The 26,341-nt window shown below is 39.9% G+C and overlaps 1 protein-coding gene across 14 annotated transcripts in view; it reads right to left on the bottom strand.

Moving 5' to 3' along the window:
* frya (furry homolog a (Drosophila)) overlaps positions 1-26,341 on the bottom strand; it is a 70,634-nt gene that overhangs the window by 37,705 nt on the left and 6,588 nt on the right. For 8 of the 14 annotated variants that reach the window (XM_039781161.1, XM_039781121.1, XM_039781114.1 and 5 more), the window contains exons 2-10: positions 10,082-10,281; positions 5,711-5,764; positions 4,236-4,375; positions 4,031-4,121; positions 3,754-3,833; positions 3,579-3,659; positions 2,440-2,608; positions 1,106-1,198; positions 885-983 (exon numbers count right to left, since the gene is read on the bottom strand). In XM_039781161.1, coding sequence (XP_039637095.1) covers positions 885-983; positions 1,106-1,198; positions 2,440-2,608; positions 3,579-3,659; positions 3,754-3,833; positions 4,031-4,121; positions 4,236-4,375; positions 5,711-5,764; positions 10,082-10,201 — 927 coding nt within the window. In that variant the 5' untranslated portion in view covers positions 10,202-10,281. Of the gene's footprint in view, positions 1-884; positions 984-1,105; positions 1,199-2,439; positions 2,609-3,578; positions 3,660-3,753; positions 3,834-4,030; positions 4,122-4,235; positions 4,376-5,710; positions 5,765-10,081; positions 10,282-11,955; positions 12,351-15,962; positions 16,303-26,341 lie in introns of those variants that run through there. The other 6 variants (XM_039781130.1, XM_039781162.1, XM_039781146.1 and 3 more) reach the window with 3 other exon arrangements.

The following is a 26,341-nucleotide window of genomic DNA, read 5'->3' as shown; positions in this document are numbered from 1 at the left end:
TTCTTTTTGTAAAGATTACTTTTTGGGCTTTTCTGGCCTTTTATTGGATAGGAAAGTTGAAGACCGGGAAAGGGGAGAGAGAGGGGGACAACATGCAGCAAAGGGCCGAGGGTTGGAATCGAACCTGGACTGCTGCGTTAAGGACTTAGCCTTAGTACATGGGGCTCATGCTCTACCAGGTGAGCTACCAGGGCGCTCCGTGTTTAGGGTTCTTTTATTATCATATACGGCATTGTTAAAATAGCTTCACGTTGACTTAAAAATAGATTAAACAATTATACTTTCCACCTTTAATATTTAAGTTTATTCTCTGAGAGGATCATTTGAGGAATTTTGCATTATCTCTGAACGATATCTGCATTAGTGCAATTTAAGACATAAACCAGTTTTCTTTTGAAGACATAATGAGGTTTCCTCCTTTTGTTATGCTTTTGCTGACACTGTACCTCTCATAAAATGTGGCTTTCAGCCATAATCGCCACAGGGGAATGCAGAGCTTCTGTAAGAGCAAACTGCTGTTCCAAGAGGGTTGTTGTCTTTCCATTTCACCATGAACTGCTCTGGTGAAAAGCTTTATTGAAGACACTTTGGAGGGAAGGAATGTAACAGACGCTTATACTGTATATACTCCACTGCTTCTGTGCTCCTTTTTATGCTTTGAAATGGCATCCCGTCTTCCCTCATAAATGATTTCTAGTGTGGACAATGATGTTGTAAGAGAGCATTACACAAGAGTCATCATGAAATGCTTGAGGATTCGCAGAGACCACAGGCATCCAGGAAATCTGAGCATGCGGTAAAGGGTGTCAGAGTGAAAACAGAAGTGTACAAAAACTAAAAGGACCGACAATCAGTGTCAGTTTGTTTTCTGCCCATCGACTAACCAGAGAGTGCTTCTTTCTGGAGGACAAGTCCAGGGTTGTGTCGTACAAGCTGTCCACAAAGTTCCTCAGGCAGGGTACGTTCACTTCATTCTTCACGGCCTAGGACGACATCACACACGGTCACATGACAAGACACAGTCCTCTGCAGAGTCATGCTATCTTATCATTTCAATGAAATACTGTGTAATGCATTCAACACACACTGGAGGAAAACAACTTACTGCTGCAACAGGAACCAAAATTTCAACAAAGAGACCAGCCAAGGCATGCTTAATGTCCTTGTCCTTGACTTCCAGGAAATACTGGGCGCACTCCTTTGGAAACGAGAGTAGTAAATGATTAAACACGCAATAAAAAAAAGGTATATCACTTTAAATCTACTATACATGTACAGAGTGTTTACCCAAGAGATAAACAGACTTGATACTGCATGGCCAAAACTGAATGTACAAATCAGCAAACTGCATATCAAAGCTGATGGGAAACAGCCAGCAAACAGCCCTGAGAATGTCTTGCACATATTTCTTATCTTATCTTATACTATATTATATTGGTCATATAAGCCTATGTTTAAGTAAAGAAACAAAACAAAGAAAGTGTGAATCTTTAGCTTACAACATAAAACCCTCAGAGTCACTGCAGAGGGGCCACCAAATTATTGGTTAATACTTAGTAGTCTTAAAGTGCTCATATTATGCTCATTTTGAGGTTCATAATTGTATTTAGAGGTTATATCAGAATAGGTTTATGTGGTTTAATTTTCAGAAAACACCATATATTTGTTGTACTGCACAATATTACAGCTCCCTGTGTGTTGAGCTCTCTGTTTTAGCTACAGAGTGAGGCATCTCACTTCTGTTCCATCTTTGTTGCACATGCGCAGTAAGTACTGCTAGCCAGTCAGAAGCAGAGTATGAGGGCGTGCCACGCTAGCAGCTAGGCGAGCATTATAAAGTGTGTTACAAAGTGACGCACGTTTGTCACGAAAGTAAAGCCTGGACTACAATAGAGCTGTTTGGAGCAGTTTGGTAAGTGCCTTTGGGGTGGACTTTGGGCTTTTACATTTCGTAAACATATAACGTGCACAAAAAGATATATAACACAATAAAGGACAGGGGAAAAGCCAAAAAGCATAATATGAGCACTTTGTTTTTCCCCCCCAAAAAGAAAAATATGTCTGACAATAAACATAAACATGAATTCAACATATTATTAGCAAAGATAAATCTGCCTATTCAGCATCAACAACACTGATGATACGTGTTGGTAGCCACCCACAGATACAGGTAAGCTTATGGATTCACTGTGCCTTCCGCATGTATGTTAAACATAATGATTATTTTATTGTCTTAGTAATATAGGGCACCATAAAAAGGTATGTGTGTGAAGGCTTTAGGCCACCCTACACGCTACTGTAGGCCCAGTTTATTATGCAACTCAATTTTATACAATATATGTAGTAGGGGGTCCCAACTTGTCTCTTTCAGGTTAGGGGGTCCTTGGCCTAAACAATGTTGAAGAGACCCCTGGTATAGATTATAGAAGACTGTTGTACCTGCATGAACTGAAAAGAGGCTTCAAAATCTTCGACGGGATACATCTTAATTCGGAAGAACTTGACCCCCATGATAAGGGTTATAGTACTCTGGACTACATAAGGACTCTGCTCTTTCTGCCGCAGCTCCTTTAGCTCAGTCATAAACTTCTTCTTCACAGCAGGAAACCTGAGAGAGAGAGAGAGAGAGAGAGAGAAAAAAAACTAAATGAGATTCTATATAAAGACATGCCTGTATTGCTCAGTCAGACAAATCCCAAATCAGCACATCCACAAAAAGGTTCTTTCACTTCAGAGTCGTGACGCAGTGAAATACAGAGAATATTCAGGGAGCATGCCTCCCAAAAATATCATCCCCTCGTCTTACCCTCAGTATGCAGACTCTGAGTCTGTGCCCCAAGACGAACTCCTCGGCTAGCACCTGATCCCTTGCCCAAATTGAACCAGAGATGGGATTCTTCAGCTGGTCTAAATTTAGAAGATAATTCATCATGGGAGCTTACTATGAGCATCTCTTAACCTCTTCCCTGGTGCCTGGTAGTGAAACTGAACACAGCTGTTTCTGCATCTTAATCATGGGAGGATTTGTTATCATTTATACAGACACAAACAGTGATTGAGAAACCACATGTAAACTTCTTCAAAACAGCATTAATCTCTCTGCAGATACTCCAAATACAACTATGAGTTATACCTAAATCATTTCAGTTCACAGTAACAAATATTGTTTTCTTTCTTGAACTCAGAGAAAAGTAAAGATCTCTCTGAGCGAAGTATCTCCTGCTGGAAATTAAGCAGAGCACACTTTGGAAAGAAGGTATGCAGTGTGCTCACCCAGCCTATCTCTATTTTAAGGGTTTGTTCCTTGCTGCAATGATCTGAAAACTTCAAATAAACAGACATCAATTTCCAGTCCTAGTTTGGTGTGAAGGGGACCTGTCCGAACATCGTCCCTAGTGTCTGTTCCAGATGAGATGTTTTGCAGAAAGGCATGAGGAATGGTAACACATATTATTATGTGGCATGAAACCAAAGCCCAACAGAACAGAGAGTGAAGAATTACGAGCCAATCAAGACCTATGGAATTGAAAAACAATAATATTCTATTATATAATCATAGTTCTGTCTTTGCTACTTACTTGGACTGAGCTAATACTCCTATGATTTCAGCATAAAGGTCTGCTACAGTGTGCATGTTGCCAGTGTTCGGACCATGATACCTGCGGGAAACATTAAATATACTTTAAACTGAAAGACAGAAAGAAAGAAAGAAGGAACGGTGTTGGAAAAAAAAAAAAAAAAATCGAGGCTTACCCCTCTTTGTGTCTAAAGTGCTTAAATGCCAAATTAATGACTTCATTGACCAAACTGTCAAGGACCGGGTGGAGCGGCATCTAGTTTAAAATCAGGAGACACAATGGCATGAGAATGAATGTTCAACAACATATTCATAAACTACCGGACACGATTTTTTTCTTCTTCTTTTTTCAGCAGTAGTAACTCAAACTCATCAAGTCATAAAAAGTCATAATATCATAAAATAATGACATAAACTAAGCAGCTTTTGTGTGCAACAGTTAAGTCAAGTCACCTGTTTCAAAACTTCTATAAGTACAAGAGAGAAGATGAAGTCGATGGCCAAATCCCTCCTTTCAAGTAGATAATCTTTCTGCTGCTCATCGCTGTTGAGAGAAAAAAACAGAAGCGACAGGTTTGCTACAATTCTACCGTACATGTGAGCTTCCCCACTGCACTTACACATTGTTGCATGCAGTAATCAATGTAATGATTCTCACTTCTTGGACTTGGTGTTGGCTCTTGGCCGGTACTCGTGCAACTCCTCATCTAGTCCATTTTGTCTTTTGTACCAGTCGAACAACGTGCGCAGGATGGAAGGTAGACAGTACTCAGCCAAAGAGCTCATGGTGCTTAGCAGCTGGAAGAAGAAGACATACATAGTGCAAATGCATGTTTGTCTTTGGCAGTTAACATACCAAAGTAAGAGATAGCAATCAGTGTTTCCTTTGTTTATTTGTACAGCAATTTACACCAAACTTTAAGCAGCACGAGAGAATTCATTCATGTCTCATGTTTCCTACATTTGAACAATAAACGGAGTTGCGGGGGAAATGAGGGCGCTTTTAAGTAAATTCCAAAGCTACATTTATGGAAAGAGATGAGACTGAAGGGTGAGCTGAACCTCATTGGGACTATGCAGTGAGACAAGGTGCCCATGGGGCAGCCTCCCTCAGTCTTGAGGGGAGGGAGAGGGAAAGGAAGGAACGGGTGGGATGGGCCGGGCACACAGGAAGGGAGGAGAGTCTGGCCGGGCTTGGGAACACAGTGAGCCCTTCATTCAGCACGAGGCCGGAGAAGAATCCTGGCTCTGTGTGGCTGCTGAATGGCCTCACGCAGCAGCACAAACACACCTCTGTGGCTGTGAAAGAGCCTTCTCTGCAGAGCCACAGACCTGCTGGACACACCTAGCGCAGAGCCAGTGGCAGGTAAACACTCTGGCCCTGGACTGAATCTGAAAGAGCTTTTGGGATGTGAGCAGGGCTTTCACCCATCAGCTCTTTCATGTTACAGTGCATCATACTAGAGAAGTATTTAAAAACCTACCTACCTACCTACCTAGCTACATGCCTAGGTGCTCACAGGGAGAGGCAAAACAGTTAATCAACGTTCTTTTATATAATCGCTTGCCGGTTATAATGTCAAACATTTGGAGATAAAAATACAACCACAAAATGTCATCTCGTGCAGTAAGGTGATTTCATCAGCTCAGTACATCACTTTTAGATCACTTCTGTTGCTAACAGCCGCTGTTGCCAGTATTTCTCATTAGGGCTGCACGATACAAGGAAAATATGCGATATGCAATAACGTTGTTATGTATCGCGATATTACTTGTGATACATTCATAGATTAAAGTGTACTCAGTTCTGCCTTTCTGCTGCTTTCAGGCGTCTGCGAAAGTACAACTTGCTTGTTGAATTTGAAACAAATGAAAGAAAATCTTTTCCAACATTCTTTTATTTAACAAATTGAACACTGAATTGAATATAAAAGGCACCATTAAAAAAAGCATGACAGTTACATTTTAAAGTGCAGTTTTCTACTGATATTTTCTTTCAACTGACTCAAAAAGTCTCTGAGTGTCTTTCGCCATATGTTGCAGCCTTTCCCGATGTGTTTATTGCGCAAGTTGAATTTTCGAGGACGATAACAAAACAACATATTGTTTTGTTATCTATTTTTCATCACTTACTTGGTCAAACTGAGGATCTTCTCCCCTCTGCAGTGACTTTGTTAATGGCTTCTCCTGAAAACACAGAGACACGGAGTCATTTTACAACTTTTGTAGGTTCACTTATTTGTACAAAGTCAAACTGGCAAAGTTCTCTCAAGTTTGGTCTGAAGCTCGTAACTCTATCCGCCCTGGCCGGAGACAGTGTGGAGCATTTTTGAACGGGGACTCATTACAGCCCAGCTAATGAGAGAGCCATCAATCTGTCTGATGCCAGGCATGAGCAGGAAGAGTCAGATATTAGAGATGGGACATTCATGACAGCTCCCATTATTACAGTCTTCTATCATCTGAGATAAAGGCCTTTATGAAGGATTTGGGTTGAACACAGTCTTCTCCTGCTGTCAGGACAGTCCTGACTTCTGTATATCATTAGTAGCACATCCTATTTGGAAGTAAATGAAGGCTGAGTCTTTAACATCTTTAAAAGGCCTTGAAACCTGGATGACAACTCAATTGAAATACCAGAAGAAAACTTTAACTTATCACCTTTCTTAAACATTTCAATATTTGATAAACTTCTTTGGACCAAGTGTTCATAAGATATTTCTAATTGGTTTAATGAAGCAGTCCTTTGTTTATTAGTGCATTTAGGGGGGGAGACACTACAGGTTAAATAGAAGGGGTGTGCAAAAAAATGGATTCACATTCAAATTCGCGATTCAAGCCCTACTGATTCAAACTCGATTCATGTAATTCCAAAAATGTATTCATATTTTCTTTTTTATTGTACGTCTACTGCAATCACATGGGAAAAGTAACTACATTTTCATACTGTGATTTATATATATATATTTTTTTTAAAATCGAGAATCGTTTTTGAATCAAAAATCGATTTTGAATCGAATCGTGACATTTTCTGAATCGTGCACCCCTATTAAATAGTAAAAATATTTTAACAAATAGACATCACTATGAAACTTCCTCAGTTGATTACTTATATTAAGGCAACATTTGTTTGTATTACAAGTTTTCTGAACTGATATTTTTAAATACGCAAATTAGGCATTATATTATTGCATACATTTCCTGAACAGAACAAGTTTAATTTTGTTGACATATTAGAGTCAAAGTTTCTTACAGTTTATCACTCCATAAATCAGGAAATACTGTCAACAGCCTTAAAAAAATAAATAAATAAATAAAATAAAAATCTATTCTGGGTATGGGTATGAGAAAAACGAATTTTGAGAAAACGGTCTTTAAAGATATGTATTGCAAAATTCCATACATTTTGCAAGACACTGCAGGTAAATAGGGTAAAACATTTTAGACCGATCACCATGAAACTTCCCCAGTTGATCAAACACTGAGACAAGTATTCTTTGTATTACAAGTTTTCAGAATTTGTATGTTTAAATATGCAAATGAGGCATTATGTAATGCTAACGTTTGGTAAATTTAGGAGAAATCTACAGGCGCAAATAGACAAACTGTAGGAAAATACCTAAATGTGTATTTGGGCTGTTTTATTTATTTTATTTTCCTGAAAGAAGACTCAAAATTGAAAAGTTATGTTTTCACTTGTAGTGTCTCCCTTTAAGAGATGAAAAGTGCTTAAATTAATAATCACAGTAAATCTTCAGTATACAATTACTGAAAATCAGCCCATGAACTATTTCGTTCATCATAGAAATGACAATTACCCCGGCCTATTTCAAAAATGAATTCAAACTGACTAAAGATCGTTGAATATGACAGATACAGTTGCGTAAACAAATTCACCTGAATGATGAGGAGGAGCAGGAGGGACAACTGTATGCCAATAACTACAAGGCCGTAGGGCTGCACGATATCAGGAAAATGTCAAATTGCGATTATTCTGACTGATGTTGCGATTGCGATATGATTCACGATATTGGAGGGAATGATACATTTTTTGGATCATCATTCTCATTTTCATTGAAACACAAATAAAAATGTACTATAGTCATGTAATGTGATTTTTGCAAGAATCTGTACCAAACAAAGATGTTGTCTTTAGTCTGTAGGACAGGATTTGTAGGCCTGGACGTCTCTGCAGCACCACAATACTTCATTCAGAATGGTTAGACACATATTTTGCCTTTAACAAAATATTGGACCCCCCCTCCTGCGATTTTAATATTGCACTAGTCCATACTGCGATTTCGATAATTTTGATTGCGATTAATTGTGCAGCCCTACAAGGCAGGACTAAAACAAATTACTCCACCGAGAGGAAAGACAATGAGAGACACATCCTTCATACAGTTCTCTGGAGGGACTTCCACTGAAAGGAAGGGGGGCGCACACTTTCCCTGTGGTAATTAAAACTTCCCTGCAGACTGGGACCGCTGACTAACAGCTTCCAATAAATCATAGTCCCTAAACCTGGAGACAGCCATAGCAGCCACAAGGAAACTGACCGTATGTCAGACCTGTGCAACCTGCATACTATTATTGTAAATAGTGTCTAGAGAATAGTGTCTTTTATTTGATTTCCTTTCTCCTGGTTCCCCTACACCGTGGTGTAACAAAGGGTAGCTATTTGTGGTAAACAATGCTAATGTGCCATAGGACACAAAGTTGCAGTATGGTGATTACTGCTGTCTGAGGCTTTTCTTAGTAATAATTTAGTTGACTTTCAGCAGCACTCGTGAGATACTAATGTGGTTCTGGGAGCAGGTGGTGAGTGGTGCAGTGGCTCTTCCCTGTCTGCCTGACTGTCTGTAAACAGAGTTATTTATGACAGCTGCTGTTGTGGCCCTACCGATCGGCTTCAACCATTCACTGGACAAAAAGTCTCTTAAAGATTGCATTAGCAGCTTTTACCTTCATCTAATTTTCCAGAAATATTCATCAGTCGGTATCTCATTAAAACAGTAGATAGAACAAATACAAGATTACCAGTCAATTCCAAATTATTAAATGATTTGATGATTAATATTTAAACCTGAAGTACTTTTCTAATCAAAATAACAGGCATTTGACTCAGAATGGTCTCGGTCTATTCAAATGTGATGAATAGACTGTGAAAGAAAGCCAAACATTCTCTATTTCTAGCCTCTTACATGTGAAGATTTGCTGCTTTTCGTTGTCAGTATTATTCTCAACTTAATATTTTAGGGTTTTGGACATTTGTTTGAACAGAATACGACATTTGAAGATGTCACCTTTATCCTTTTTTGATCTTATATATACCTTGGCCTTATATACTAACTAAACAATTGATAGATTGATTGATAGACTGACAGATTGATTAATCGAAAAACTAACCATTTCCTTCTTTTCACATCCAATATCACACTAACAAAATGTGATTCTGGTTTTTGGTGTCGTCCCTCCACGCCCTACTTTCTCCTTGCAGGTGTTGCATATTGCAAACTTGTGATCTTCTGCACACATGCTGAAGAATTTCCAAACAGCTGACATGTTGCAGGTTAATTCACGAGATTCCCTACATGTGGGAGAATGGCGCCGACACGCGCTTCACATGGCGAGCTGGTACGCGCGACACCCGGTCGGAAAAGTTGAGAGAAATGAAAAAGAGACTGTGCTGCTGCGTCTGTGTGTGCGTCCTTGAGAACTGTAACTCTATAACTTATGTTGTCAGTTAATTGTAGCGTTGACCGGCATGAAATCGCCATATGTCAGACTGACCTGCCGGTCGCCGGTCACAGCCGAGCACGTGAAAACCGGCCAATTCCGGTCACTGGCCGGTCTATCGGTGTATCTCTAATCTTAACCAGTGGATTCGGTATTCGGCCGAACCCAAAATATCTGGATTCGGTGCATCCCTAAAATCTATGCATAACTTTTACTGGTAATGAAGTATTTCTTTAATTGATGTATTGGTACTTTTATTTAAGTAAAAGGAGCTAAATAGCTCAATACGACTGTTGGTAATTCATTAGGGTCAAACGAGCTACTGTCTATCAGACTTCCTGTGTGACCTTGTTATAGCGGTTTACAACCTGGGGGTCGGGGGACCCACAAGGGGTCATAAGTTGATTAACAGGGCAGCAAACAAGAAAAAAAACTAAATTCTCCTACAAAATAAAATGCTTATTTTTCTCTAATCTTTCTCACTGTCTAACTGAATACAGTTTTAGCAGCCTCTAAAAATCACTGAAACGGAACTATCTGTAACAACTTTGCTCAAGCTTTGCTTAAACTAGGAGCACACCACTCACAGTCTTGCAACTTTTGATGAGCAGTTGCAAGATTCACAAGCAAAAAAAAAAAAAATTGTGTCTCAACTTCTGAAGCAAAACACATGACACAATCTCCACAATTTTTTAAAAAGAGCAACAATCCCCACAGGACACAAAGAGCAGTAGCCCATCAGTCTGTCACTCTCTGCCGTCTCACCAGCGGCTCAGCCATGATGATGCGGATCTTGCGCTCTGACATGGTGGTGAAGTTGGCGAACAGGCTCTTGAGGACGTACTCGCCCGGCTTGCTCTCCGGGTCAATGCTGATGGGCATCATGGCTGGGGGACCCTTCTCTCCCTGAGGACAGCAGACTGGAGGGATGGGGGGTTTACTGTATCCGTTCCCCACGGGCGAGGCTGCGGAAATGACACAAAAAGCACAAGATGGTAAACAATTTTGTAATTAAGTAAAACATTGCCAATTCAAGCACAAATAAGTGGGACAGGACCAGCCGTGGATCTGTTTACAAAGAGAGATCACCAAATAGAGTATTACTGAGAAGCTTCCAAACATGGACATAAAGTCAAACATGTTGAACATTCCTGAGGGAGACTGTCCAAAGGGCACCGGCTTGCCCCGAGTCTGCTCTTTCTTTCCTACTGCTACAGTGAACGGAGCGCATATGGAAATTAAAACACCACGGCCAGCAGCTGGTGTTTTCGTTTCGTACCAAAGATGTCATTGCCCTTTTGAGGGAAGCAAAAATCTTGTGCATGTGACCATCCTACAGCCGGTGTTATGATGTGGCCCACGTTTAATTCCAGATGGCTTTGCTTAGGCCAAGCTAACACACAAGTTAAAGTTTACCTCAGTGTTACACTCTGCTGCTTCCAGACACAAAAGTGCTAAATATAGTAAAGAAGTAAAGTATTTAGCCTGAAACACTACAACGCCTAACTGCATGTCCACCTCACAAATAGTCATGAATCTGATGTGTACAGGACAGAAGAGACTAACTGCCTCACAATGACAACCGCATTTAAAAGTGTGTGTGTGTGTGTGTGTGTGTGTGTGTGTGTGTGTGTGTGTGTGTGTGTGTGTGTGTGTGTGTGTGTGTGTGTGTAATAAATAAATGTGACAGGACAGAAATCACATCAGCAGCAGCAAAGTACAGCCTGCATAGTGTCAGGAGCACATTACATCTGTCAAAGTCACATATGAAACACCCGGCTTTGTGGTGAGCATACATTTTGTTTTCTTTGCTTGTTAATGGATCAAAATATTTTAAAGTCCCTGTTAAAAAACTGGTTAGGTTAGAGCTTACTAAGACAAAATACAGCATATGAAAAGACCTCGGTTGCTGCATATTAATGCAAAGTGTAACTGTCATATTGAGAGATTTCTCTGAGAGTGTAATGTCGAATGATATGAATGTAAGCTACAAAAAAAAGGAGGGTATTTATTTAAAAAATATATCATCAAAATTGTTAATCAGTGCAGAAGCAGCAAGTATGCTGTAGGCCTGTACATCATGTTTAAGCATGCAGACCCGATGAATATTGAAATTGAAGTAATTTATGTTCATGTAGTCATGTTGTGACAAGACAAAAACCTACACAGAGGAATCTGATAACTGGCTATGTAATTTAGTAGCTTCTGAAGTCTGCCAAAAGAGTAGTCAAAAGCAGGAACATTAATCTTCTTGCAGATCAAAGGTTGAGAGCATAAAAAAAGCCTCTAATGAATTATCTGAAGCGCTTTACTCAAAACTATTACCTATTCACAGGTAGTCGAAGGAAACTGCTTAACACATGCACTAAAAAGAAACCGAGGAACTGAGATACACATCAGCAGAGACAGGCGTTAAGCAAAGTGCCAATCAGCATTTTTTTTTAGAGGCCGTACAGTGTGAGTAAGCAGCTCTGACAAAGCTGCGCAAGAGAAGCTGGAGAAACGCCGTAGAACCAGTAAACAAGTCTTCTTCTCCAGGACATGAAGTGCTCAGATATCTGTCCAGGAATGTGCAGCATGTGTGATGATCTCTGGCTTTCAGAACATGCTTCCCTCACTTGTGGCAACTCAGCACCTACCAAGGCCCTTGATGAAGCTGATGACGCTGGCCTTACTCCAGCACACGGCCGTCCCGTCCATTGTGGGGAAGGAGGATATGGTATCCAGGGTTGTCCTGAATCAAGGCAAATGCTTGCTAGTAAAATCCACCAACGTCCATGTCTTGTTGTGTGTCAGCTGGCACTGTCCTGCTGGGCATAGTTTCCATGGCGCACAGAGCCAACATCGGGTGTGTTTTAAAAAGTGGGAGTAGTGTTTGGTACGGGAGACCACGCAATCACTCTCTCTCTCTCTCGCTCGCTCTCTCTTTCTGAGCTGCTTCTGCTATGGCTTCTTCTAGCCTTGTGACCAGCCAGTGCCTTCCAAGAGTGAAGGTCAGGCAGGAATTTTTAGCTGAGGCACAGTGCAGTGATGAGGTCCAACATGCTATGGTGGCATAGTTGTGGGACTATATTTATCCCAGGGCGCACACACTATACTACTGACAGAGCAACCCTCCCCTTTTCTCCACCATCCTAAAGCACGAGGGCCAGACCACCAGAGTGTAAACACTATTGTTGACCAGCCACTACTTCAAGCACTACTCAGCAAATCAGTAAAATATCAGGTTTTTAAGTTGAGTTCAACGTTGTTGAATATTGCGATAACAAAATTACTTAGGATAAATAAAGAGATATTAAAGTCTACTCAGTTCTGCCTTTCTGCTGCTTTCAGTATTCTGCTAAAATACAGCAAATTCCATGTTGAATAAAAAAAAGAAAATGAAAAGAAAAAAATAATTTCCAACATTATTTTGTTGAACATTGAATTGAACTAATAAGAAAAGAATGACATTTTAAAGTGTAGTTTTCTACTGATACTCTCTTTCAACTAACTGCCGATATGCCGCAGCCTTCTGCGACGTGTTTATTGCTAAGGTTGATATCACGATGACGATAACAAAACGATATATTGCGCAGCCCTAGACTGGATGCAAACCCATCTGATTTAACGAACGTTTTAAAGGGCACAGCGGGTTCGATAAACTTAAATCGACATATCATTTTATCTAAATTCTCCCGTGTCGATTAATTCAACTGGAAATGGGAGGTGAAGAAAGCAACCAGTGTGCATATCAAGCCCTTTCTGTTGCTCCGGGGCGCTGCACGAAGACTCAGGCGCGACATGTGACTCTGCAAACAAGGAGCTCGGGCACAGTGTGCCTTACATCATCGCCAAGCTGGAAACACCCTGGGCATGGTGGTGCTCCCGAGAGGACAATGCAAACAGGCTACAAGTGTCTCTCTCGCACACACACCCATACACACATGTACAAAGAATGCAGTTGACTAAATGCATCCAGAGAGACTGTCCCGCTGAGTAAACAACCACTTTAGCAGTCGTTTGTGAACAGAGTGGGTGGATATTTAGATACCACTGACCTCTTTAACTGGACTAGAAATTCCAATGTCAACATAGACCTTTGGGAGCGCATTGTCCAGCTGCTGTGAGAAACATTGACTCTGCATTTCTGTGAAAGTACTATTTTAACCTCTCCTTCACCACTGTACGGTATTTATATGTTATACTACTAGGCTGGGTATAAAGGGACACTGTTCAGCCTCCACTAAAGGTGGGAGTTATTTAAAATGTTTGCGTCATGTAACGCAATGAGCATGAAAATGTTGTTGTCTGGTTTAGATCATAAAGTTTTAGGTCAGATGAAACAACCAGAGTCCCTGTTACTGTATCAGCCAGATGTGCCACACTAGACTAGATTTCCATATTAAAATCAAACAGAAGAAGTCACTAGAGCTTGCATTTAATCTCTGACTCAGTTTAGAACCTGGAATGCTGTCTAGAGTTAAAGCTGAACTATCTTTGCTTAAATTTATCAAAAGAGGAAGCAACAGCTGGAGCCAGTGGAGCAGCAACATCCCGATTCTAATACATTATCACAAGGTCAAAGTTTGAGTGTCCCAAAAAATATGAGAGTGGAGATAGCGAGAGAGTGATTACAGAGCTCTGTGAAAAGCAGATTAAAATGTCAGTCTCAAACAACTGACCATTAGCCCTTTTTTTTAGCACGCTGACATCATGCTCAAAACCACTGCCTGCTGTGAGAGTGTTTCATTTATATAAGTCCCTGTAGAAACGCCTGCATCTGTCTCTCGCAGCTAAACGGAAGGGATTCGTCTATGTATAACTTCTGCAATTTCATTCACTGTTGAAACACTATTTTTAGCTCCTCAAAAATAGAGCACACGTATTGCATTGCACACACAGTTGCACTAGCCTAAAACACGGAAGAAGAATTTAAAAATTCTGCAAATGTGACAGAAAAACGACTTAACTAAACAGAGAATGGGCTGCACATTATATTGTTTTTCTTATCGCTATCACGATATCAACTTGCGCAGTAGACACATTGTAAAAAGGCTACAACATATTGAGATTTGAGTTATTTGAAAGAGTATCAATAGAAAACTACACTTTAAAAGGTGCAGAGTAATTTGCTGTATTTTAGCAGAATACTGAAAGGAGCAGAAATGCAGTAAATTTGTTGTTTATTTATTGCAAGTAATATCGTGATTGCAATATTCAAAAACATTATCGCATTCAGTATATTTTTCTCATAGCGTGCAGCTCTAATGAGCACAATAGCATTTCATAACAGAAACAAGTGAACTGAACAGCAACATGTTTGACTACTCATCAGAGGAGCACTCGGCCAACTGCAGCTCATCTCCTGCTCCGATTGGTTGATGGTGGACTGGCCTTCAGGCAATTTGAACACCAGACCTGATGCTGCTGCTGCACAATGCCAGTTCTGTGTGTGCTGCTAGTTGTCATTGTTTTATTAGAGCTGGACACACTGACTGGTGAGAGACCGCTGTCTAAAAGGACCTTGACTTTGTTTACCTTGTGGTCACGGTGCAAACAGTATCTAATATGTCTGGAATCCTAGTATTTTCAGATCAGTTTTTATTAACTACGCTTTCTCTCTTGCCATCTTGTGATTCATTACATAACAGCTCATGCAAATGGGAGCAGAGAGATGAGACTAGGAGATCACATACATGTATTTAATGAAAATGTTAAATGCATAGCCGTGGGTCGCTGCCAATACTGTACAATGAGTGCCTGTGCCTTTATCAGCACAGTGACCCACTCCGAGGATTATGCAACATCATCAGGAGATGGCTCAATGTTGAGTGTGTGGACAACAACAGCAAGTTCTATGGTATCTCTTTACATTCAGATTCAATAGATATGTACAAGCTACCACACTGCCTGAGAGGCGCAGCTGACTTGCTGGCCTAATTCACTTTAGATTTTAATCACTGTTATCTGTCAGATATAGCTTTAGTTGCTAAATTGTATTTGGGAATATATACTGCAAATGTTTTGTTGGCTAAGGTGCCACTTCCTGGTTTTGGCTGTTTGATTTTCTTCCAAAAGGAGAGTCCATCTTCACAATCCACCTCCCATATCTTACATAAATCAGAATTATGCCATGATCAGATGCAGAGAGGCGTCGTATCCCATCCTCATGGGCCAGAATGGGAGCCAGTGGAACTGTGAGCTCTAGACAGAATATGCGACCAAGCTGAAGCTCCACTAATCCTATTACTGTGCTCTCGCACTTAATAAGAGCTATTTAAACTCTGTCAGACACTCACAGGCTATAGTAGAATAAGGCTAGAATTGAAAGAAAAGCAGCAGCAATGAAATGCTGAATCACCCATCAGCAGAACTTACTGTATAGGACACAGGTTAATCCGGGTAATGGTAACTGCACCACGGTCCTGTGTGTATAATGTGAAACTTCTTCTCAGCCAATAACTCTTGCTAGATACTTGGAGACTTATGTTGAACAATAAAATCACACTCAGCTCAATCTACAACAAGCAACAGCACATCCCCGTCACAGACCACAACAGGAAAAAGAGGCTATAAAGTCAGGTTCCCCCTAGAGCTGCAGCCTCAGCCAGTCAGTCAGCTGGCTGAGGACAAAAACCACAACAAGAGACAAACTGCTACTCACTGCCGCTCCACGATTTTAGCAAGGATTTGATGCTGATTTCAAAGAAGCCAGAGTCCTGCTGGCTGGCCATGGCTGCTGCTTTCCGTTGAGTTTCCCTCCAGTAGCAGCAGCAGCTGAGCTGGGACCAGCAGGTAGCGCCTGCTGTCACCTTTCTGTGACGCAGACAATGTTGTGCTGACGAGACCCTGAGTAAACACACTAGCACTGCTTCACCCCTCCTCTTGTGTCCTGTCCTTGGCTATCAGCTCTCTCTCTCTCCTTCCCTTCACACTCTCTCAACATCTCTCTCTCTCTCTCTCTCTCTCTCTCTGAAGCTATGGCAGGCAGTGGGCGGCAATGCAAGCTGCCTTTAAATAACTGCGTGGAGGCTGAGAGTGCAGGAAGCAATCCTCTTAGCGGAGTGCAGTTAATAATAACTACTGTTTGTCTGCGTGCAGGGCCGGATAACGATGACAGTGCTGGGTTTGTGCGTCTTTCTGCGTGACTGGGAGCATCTGACATGCCGCCACCACTGACAGAGTAGACGGAGAACGCGGCAAGTGCGACACATAACAGGGAACATCTGGGAGAGCAGAAGACACTAAAGTGGTCAGCAAGCAGAGGGGATTTACTGCACACAAGGGATCTGCATGGGACTAGGGCTGACTGCTGGCTTTTAACCCTTTTATATGCACTGACTTGGTCAAATAAAATGTCAAATATTGTGCATTCCTTTATTTTTTCACACATTTTTCTTCTTATTATAATCATTAGGGGGCACATTATCTGTATTTATTTATTACTTGATTAATCAGTATATCTACAAAATATCATATAATAGAGAAAAAGTTTCCCAGAGTCCAAGGTGACACATAGTCACTGTTCCATTATTAATGTGACTACTATCGCCACTGTTCATCACACCCCCAACCGGCTCGTCAGACACCGCCTACCAAGAGCCTGGGTCTGTCCGAGGTTTCTTCCCAAGAGGGAGTTTTTCCTCGCCACTGTCGCACTGCTTGCTCTTGAGGGAATTACTGGAATTGTTGGAATTGTTGGGGCTTTGTAAATTATAGAGTGTGGTCTAGACCTACTCTATCTGTAAAGTGTCTCGAGATAACTTATGTTATGATTTGATACTATAAATAAAATTGAATTGAAATTGAATTGAATTGAATATTCAACTTGCTTATTACAGCTGAAAAACACTCCAAACGTACACATTTTAAAATGCTAAAAGAAAAGTAAATAAAAATAAAAATAAATGACAATTAACAAAGTAATTAATTTCCTTAAAGCGACTGTTTTTAACCTACCAGTTAAATACTATGATTAATGAATTACTTGGGTAATAGTTTCAGCACTATCATTATCATTTATTATCTCTTAAATCATGCAGCAGCTTCCCCTGTTGTTTGCGTGACAGAAAAATAATCAATAGATTAGAAAAGATGTATTGAAGACATGCTGAAATGGGATACAAACAGGCTACATTTGTATTTAAACACTTCCGCATTTGTATTTTGAGTAGAATTTTCTCATGGATGCGGTTAAATTAATCTTACTACCGCCTGAATTAATGTAAATGATAATAAACACCCTTGTTGCTTTTCTTGGACATGTAACAATTAATCCAATCCAACATGTTGCTATGTAAAAATCAGACAAATGTCATCAACCATATGGAGTATAAAGCACATCCTCCAGTCCCCCCTTCCTCTACTGCCCCTGAGCGCTCTTAGTATAATCCTATCAGAACTATGTCTGTCCATCAAGCAACAGCCACTTGACCTTCATTGCATAATACACTCTGTGATGGAGAAGCCATCACTGGCTGCAGTGTTTGGTAAAAACACGTCAGGGCCTGAATATACCCGAGACAGTGCTGCTCCTTACAGCATGCCTGTGTACGTACTGCCACCCTCCTTTCCCACAGCAGTGACTTTGTTTTTATTTTGACACCAGCTTATACAAAAGTGCTGTTGTGACTTGTGCCATAATGTATGAGGGTTGCGTTTGCAACTTGTTACGCTTCCTGACACTTGTTCATTTTGTCATGCCATAGCTGATTAATGCTCCAGGTAATGGAGTCAGAGAGCTTCCTTTTAATAAATAAGTTGCATTTATGAAATATGTATTAAAGGGTAAATACTGCACGTTTGTCACTTTTACCTATATTTGTTCTTTTTGACATGTAATGTCAGAAGTTGAATAGTTTATTAATTCATAAATTGAAGAATAAAAACCTTTGGACAGAATGGACACTGAAAATGCAATGTGACAATCTAGACAGTCACTAATGAGCAACTGTAGGCCGATATCAAACCTTCCATTTTTAGGTAAAATCATTGAAAAGATTTTTCAACAACTCAACCTTTTCTTGTCACTAAACAACAGTTTTGATGCCTTCCAGTCGGGTTTTCGACCACACCACAGCACTGAGACGGCTCTTGTTAAAGTCTTTAATGACATCCACTTAAACACAGATAGTGGCAAAACTTCAGTCAGTCAGTATTACTCAATCTCAGTGCTGCATTTGACACGGTCAACCATGACATATTACTAGACCAATGGGAAAACTGGGTTGGCCTTTCTGGCTCAGTACTAAACTGGTTTGAATCCTACTTGAAGAATAGGGACTACTTTGTGTCTATAGGTAATTATGCATCTGAGGAGTTCCCCAAGGTTCAGTTCTGGTGCCTCTTCCGTTTAACATCTACATGCTTCCACTGGCTCAGATTATGTAAAACAACAAAATAAGTTACCATAGTTATGCAGACGACACACAAATTGACATAACCTTATCGCCAGGGGACTACAGTCCAATACAAAAAGTGAGTAAGTGCATTGAACAAATTAACGACTGGATGTGCCAGAACTTTCTTAAATTAAATGAAGAAAAAACTGAGGTGATGGTTTTTGGAGCAAAAGAGGAACGATTAAACGTCAACGCTCAGCTTCAAACGACAATGTTAAAAACAACAGAAATCTTGGTGTAGACATGGACTCAGACCTGAATTTCAACAGCCACATTAAGACAATTAACAAAGTCAGCCTATTATCACCTTAAGAATATATCAAGGGTTAAAGGACTTATGTCTCAGCAGGATTTGGAAAAACTTGTCAATGCTTTTATCTTCAGTAGACTTGACTACTGTAACAGTGTCTTTACAGGTCTCCCTAAAAAAAAAAAAAAAATCAATCAGACAGCTGCAGCTGAAGACCAAGAAAGTGGATCACATCACTCCAGTTCTGAAGTCTTTTCTCTTCCAGTGCCTCAAAGAATTGATTTCAAAAATAATTTTGCTGGTTTATAAATCACTAAACGGTTTAGGGCCATAATACATTTCTGATCTGCTACTACACTATGAACCACCCAGACCTCTCAGGTCGTCGGGGACAGGTCTGCTTTCTGTCCCCAGAGTCAGTTCAGTTTTTATGCTCCACATATCTGAACAAACTCCCAGAAAACTGCAGGTCTATGGAGTTATATTCCTATCTTTAATCAAGAGCGCATTCTTTCAATTTGAGAGCATTTCTCACTGATATTACGTTCAGATTTTGTAATAATTTCCCTCAAAACCTTGCTCTCACACTCAAATAGTCACTGCTCGCGCTTGGATTTGCTCTGCTTGCACTCAAACTTTCTGCTTGGACTCAGATATGTTGTTGTTTGGACAGATTTCCTGCTCTCAGCTTTGAACCTTCTCCTCGCACTCAGGCTGATTCTGCTCACTTGCAAAGTTTCTGCTCTCGGATTTCTCCTGCGCGCTTGGATTTTTTGTGTGTTATAACCCTATCAAAAGTCAACAACCAATAGAATGCCAGCTGTAGTGTTGACCAATGAAATGATCCCAACCCCGTTGAGGGTGGCGTTCACTTTACTTTAGAACGTCTGTTGAGGCGGCTGCACTGTAACCTGACTGTAACCAAGTTTATATATCCCCGCCCGTTTATAGCTTTATTATAAGTATATGTCAACAATGTGCACAGAATGGTCACGTAACTTTCACCTGCACCCGTCAGGAAACGGGAGAAAGCTTTGAAGTGGGACGTATGAAGTTATGTCCACAACTACGAGGGTGAGTAACATAACTTAAGCACCTAGCTAGCTAGCTAGCATATGGCGCTAGCATATAGCCTAGCTTGATGTCCAGAAACAAATATATGTTCTTTATTGTATAGCTAGCTAGATTGAACGACATATGACGGACAGTGTGTGTATATGTGATGACCCTACTTTGTATTTTTTCCTCGTTTGGTTAACCATGTTCCTGGGATTTGGCTAATTTCATGTTAGAGCCAGTAGTAAAACATAAACTGTAATATAACTGAAAGAACACAAGAAACTGGATTGTTTGTGTCAGTTTTTGCATCACTGTTGTTTGTTGTTCATCAGAATTTAGTCTTCATTCCTTCATATAACATTAGTTTGAAAATAGATTCATAGCAATCTGTATAAAACGTAATGTTAAGTTCAATTTTTTCACTATAATAAAAACAGATCTAGAAATGATATGGTTTCTTATTTGCTCCTTAAATAGCAGTTATTTGTTTAATTGATACAAAGCAAACTGAACTGAAAAAACAAGTATTTTGTTTTACTTTCTTTTCATCCAGGTGGGGCTGAGGGGTTTGACCCCTGTTGATCTGTGTGTCATATCACCAACCCATGATAGCTAGAATTCACCCTGCTACTCCAGATCTACCTGCTGTATGTCTGGCTACAGACTACAACCATCTGCTCCAGATCTACCTGCTGTATGGCTGGCTACAGACTACAACCATCTGCTCCTGATCTACCTGCTGTATGGCTGGCTACAGACTACAACCATCTGCTCCAGATCTACCTACTGTACGGCTGGCTACAGACTACAACCATCTGCTCCTGATCTACCTGCTGTATGGCTGGCTACAGACTACAACCATCTGCTCCAGATCTACCTACTGTATGACTGGTTACAGACTACAACCATCTGCTCCAGATCTACCTACTGTATGACTGTTTACAGACTACAACCATCTGCTCCAGATCTACCTACTGTATGACTGGCTACAGACTACAACCATCTGCAAGTTTTGTTTGTAGTGAACATCATCAACAGCTGCACTTAAAGTATCTTGGGTTCATATGGGACTTGGTTGTTCTCCATACTGCATCAAACACTGTATTATTTTTTTGTGTTATATTAGTACAGACAACAGTAAGTATCATTACTTAATCACAGTATATATTATTCTGGTGTACACTGTTGACTTGACTCCATGCTATTGACTATACTTTAGCTTGCCACCTCAAAACTTTACCTTAATTGCTCTTGTATAGTTAATTTATCTTCTACTAGTTGTACATACCTCCTATTTAATTGAATTATTCTTAATTTGTGTTGCCATACCTGAATCATCCCTCTTGTGAACACTAGCCTTATCTTATCTTTATTCATAACCTTGCTCACAAACTCACCTGAACCTGGGTCATCTGTTTGCCAATATCAATGTTCCTGCTACAGTTAATCCTATAGGCACATTGTACTGCTTCACCGTAGTATGAACCATACACTTTTAAGGTTTTGTGTCAAATATTGTGCAATTTGTTATGAATTACTCATTGTTTTGACAAGGTAAATTAAAGCTATTTACCAAGTGTCAGCTCTGGTAAATTTAATTGTACTGTTTTTTTTTTATAAATGTTATGGAACATGAAAAACAATTTGCCTTGATCAGGGTTTTAATTTGTTGCAAATGTGAACATGGTTTTAATAATCTGTATCTTATTGCTCTGAAAAATACTACAATGATTTAAGAAATAGCAGTGATACTTATCAACATTTATTGAATTGATTGAATATATGGACAGACATTACAGGCACCTATTCATGTCAACAGAGAAAACAATAATTTGTTCTCTCTTTTATCACTTTGATTATACGCTGATGGTGCAGAAAAGGGTGAAGTCCTTGTAGATCTCTGGCACTTTGAGGACAGACCGATCCAGGAACTCTCCACTGTTGTCTTTGTATAGTATGCTCCTATTAAAGACAGATTCATAGACATCAACACGTATTATATTAGGTGTACATAGCTTGCTTTAACATCATTACTATCTTACCTTACCTTCTCTGATTTGGTTTTGTGGACATCAGTAATTTTCTCTCCCAGGCCTGGTTGTGCACCCTGTGAATTTAAGCAAGAAACATAAGTGTATGTAACATGATTTTACTATTATATTATTATTATTTTTACAATTGCATTATTATCAGACGGCTAACCTTCTTGGTTTGTGCTACTGCTGCCTGTCCTCTGCACACAGGTGAGTGATGTTCTGACTGGCACAGGTCCATGCACATAGTGCAGCTGTGATGCGGCTCAACGGGTACTTAAGTCACACCTGGAAGAAGAGAAACAAACCAACAAAATACTTGTTCTTTCTGCTCAGTTTGCTTTGTATTAATTTAAAAAATTACATTTAAGTTGCAAATAAAGCATATCATCTCTAGATCTGTTTTATTAGTGGTGAAATTGTACTTAACAGACTGGGTCCGTGTACTTTTTCGTTCATTTGATTTTCATTTCATAAACGGGTATTAAAAAACAAATGGTTATTTGATTTTCGTTTTAAATCATGGGGATCAGACCTCCGGTGCTGAGTCTAATATTCTAATATTAGCTGCTGCAGCTAGCTAGCAGCTAGCTACCAGCCCTGTGAGCTTGGTCCCCGCAGTTCGCTCCCCAGTGCTGACTGACTCTGGTCCGTCTGCAGAGCTGCGTTATCCGCTCTAGCTGACCTGGGAATCTACCGCGCTCGTGATTTATTCATATTTTATTTACTTTGCAGTGATATGCTATGCACTGATGTCAGGCAGGCGTGCTGCTGCTTTTAGTCTGAGCCTGTGAGATAACTAAACTTCCTTTGAATATAGCGTCGCATATAAATAGACGGAATAAATAAAAGTCCCCGGAAATAAATATAAGTAAAACATATGTATTTAGGCTATTGAACTATAATGACTAATGCCTATATATGTATTGCCTCATTTATGTATTTCATGTTCCATTTCATAGCCATATTTATTATGTAAAGGGGGCAAAAATGGACGATCAGTCGCTCAGGAAGTTATAGACTACAGTTTCCCTCAACAGCAGCCGGGACATTCTAACGCTTAACGTGAAAACGGTAACTTAATTTACCTAAACAATGATCAATCAGATATCAATCAGTTATCAGTCACATAACGTCCATAATAATTGGACTTTGGGTTAGATTTTTTGACAGTTTTCAGTGGTTATGAGGAGCAATATGAGAGAGAAATTTGGTAATCATTGATCATTGTTTAGGTACATTAAACCACCTCTATTTTTTTTTCTGGACATCAAGCTAGGCCACATGCTAGCTAGCTAGCTAGGGTGCTTAAGTTATGTTACTCACCCTCGTAGTTGTGGACATAACTTCAACGTCCCACTTCAAAGCTTTCTCCCGTTTCCTGACGGGTGCAGGTGAAAGCGTAGCGACCATTCTGTGCACATTGTTGACATATACTTATAATAAAGTATAAACGCAGCAGGATATATATAAACTTGGTTACAGTCAGGTTACAGTGCAGCCGCCCTCAACAGACGTTCTAAAGTAAAGTGAACGCACCCTCAACGGGGTTGGGATCATTTCATTGGTCAACACTACAGCTGGCATTCTATTGGTTGTTGACTTTTGATAGGGTTATAACACACAAAAAATCCAAGCGCGCAGGAGAAATCCGAGAGCAGAAACTTTGCAAGTGAGCAGAATCAGCCTGAGTGCGAGGAAAGGTTCAAAGCTGAGAGCAGGAAATCTGTCCAAACAACAACATATCTGAGTCCAAGCAGAAAGTTTGAGTGCAAGCAGAGCAAATCCAAGCGCGAGCACAAACTTTGAGCACAAGCAGAGAAAATCCAAGCGCGAGCACAAACTTTGAGCACAAGCAGAGCAAATCCAAGCGCGAGCAGTGACTATTTGAGTGTGAGAGCAAGGTTTTGAGGGAAATTATTACAAAATCTGAACGTAATATCAGTGAGAAATGCTCTCAAATTGAAAGAATGCGCTCTTGATTAAAGATAGGAATATAACTCCATACAGGTCCGCCGCAACTCTCAGTTCTTTTAAATCAAGGCTGAAGACCTTTGTTTTTGATGTTGTCTTTCTTTAAATAATTGTTAATTTGTTATACTGCACTGTAAATTTTATTCTCATATTTTATATGTTTTTAATCTTTTAATTGTTTTTAACTGCTCTTTAATGTTTATGTAAAGCATTTTGAATTGCCCTGTTGCTGAAATGTGCTATACAAATAAAGCTGCCTTGCCTTGCCTTTGAGGTTGCTACTGCTACTGAAACTACATTAACTTAGATTAAGAGCAGCTCTCCAGTGGTGGAATGTAACTAAATACATTTACTTAAGAATTGTACTTACGTACATATTTGAGGTACTTGTACTTTACTTGAGTCTTTTCTTTTCATGCCACTTTCAACTTCTAGTCCGCTACATTTCAGAGAGAATTATTGTACTTTTTACTCCACTACAATAATCTGACAGCTTTAGTTACTTTACACATTACAATTTCTGCACACAAAACACATGTAGTTTATAAAATCTGATGTTTTATTATAAATGAAACTAGCCAAAAATATAACGGCCTACAAGTCCAGCTGAAATGATCAGAACATTAAACACTTAGTTGATTGACAGAACAGTTTGGATATAGTATCTTATATTCCTACTATTCATGCAAATCCATATGTTTATACTATGTTTTGCTAAGTTCATCTGTGGTGAATGAAGCAAGTGAACAGCTACACAGGTAAAGCCTGATTAACATTATAGCTTCTTCAATTTCTGCCTAAAAGAAGTAAATCTTCAGATGCTGCCAGTATATTTGCCCTATCAGCAAACATCTCCCAACAGTAACACAATGAGCCCATATCAGCATTTAAACTAGATTGTACGTTATCATTCTGAGGGTTAGAGCACAAACTCTACAATCAATACAAATTACCAGTAATCTGATCATGTTTTGATAAAGTTGAGGATTCTGCAAAGCGACTCTGTTCTTAGATATGATCTGGGCATTTTCAGAAAAAAAAAAAAAAAAAGTGACCTATTACATGTACTGTGTAGGTCATCCTGTTTGCCGACAAAATATGGTTTAGATCAGTACAACATTCAACATAAACAGCGATAAGGAATATGATAGTCTAATCAGAGCAAATTTGACTAATTATGGGCAATTGGCCCATATGGCCTATTATGGTCACAGCAAACAGAGATCAGCCCAAATGGATTCTTTAAACACCGGAGAAACACAGTCCACTTCCGCCTCCTTATAATCTGGTCAGCCTGACTTGTCCAGTAAGAGCCCCTCTGTAGGGCAAATGGTTATGTAATTCCCTCGTTGAATAATTGTAGCAATTTTCAACAAGGCTGCTAAACAGGAAAAATGTACACTGATTGAGACATCTGCCAAACCTCCTATTATTTGAGAAGCAGTAATAACTTGTTTAATAGACCCGTTTCTCAGAGAGATTTGAGGTGACAGTACTAGAAAGCCATGAAGCGGATGGTATACCTAAACTGTCCAAGCCGATCAGAAGACTATGTAATGAATATGCAAAAGAAGACAACTTGATCATTTGTATCACACCACAATGTAATAGCCAGTACTGGAGTGGATATCATTAAAACGTCAGACCTAATGTCACTCTGAAGAAGCTTAAATACAATGTTTATGGCAGAACACCTTATCCGGATATCTCTAAACTTGTCCGCATAACTGCTTCCAAAAGCACTGCCAGTTTGCTGGCACACTGGATAGGATCAGTGTCACTTCTTAAGCAGAAAACGACTTCAGTAATACTTCCATAAATTACCGGCTTTACAGGTCTGTTTATTGGCAGCTTCAGCAGCAGCCACGTTCATGTGTAACAGATGAATAAATCATCTCAATGCTGATTACAAAAAAGATTGAAAACATTTTTCCTTAACTAGGCATTGGGGTGGGCGACGCCTCTTACACATTAAGCACTTATTAAAAGCATTATCAGGCTCTGATGAAGGTTAGGAATGTGAGGTATGTCTGTCCAGTTCAGCCATCTTTGTGGTTATCAAACTCAAACACTTGACTCCCTCTTACTCCAACTCTCTGCCCCTGGCGCCCCTAGTTTCTTCATCTTCTCTTTTTTGGTCACATATTCTGGTCTTTAATATTCCTATTTATTTCAAGTCATTACTGTTAGCTTTTTGCTCATTTTTCTAAAGACATACGGAATGGGAGGTCAGATAGAAAGCTAATGTGTCACAATGAGCTCACTACATAATATCAAAAATAGTGTGATGTACTCTCGCACTGTCTGACTCCATTATTAACAAGAC

This window comes from Perca fluviatilis, chromosome 2 (genome assembly GCF_010015445.1).
Source record: "Perca fluviatilis chromosome 2, GENO_Pfluv_1.0, whole genome shotgun sequence".
Taxonomy (NCBI): domain Eukaryota; kingdom Metazoa; phylum Chordata; class Actinopteri; order Perciformes; family Percidae; genus Perca; species Perca fluviatilis.
The sequence above is the reverse complement of the archived record's forward strand: the minus strand, read 5'-3'. Positions and strand labels throughout refer to the sequence as shown.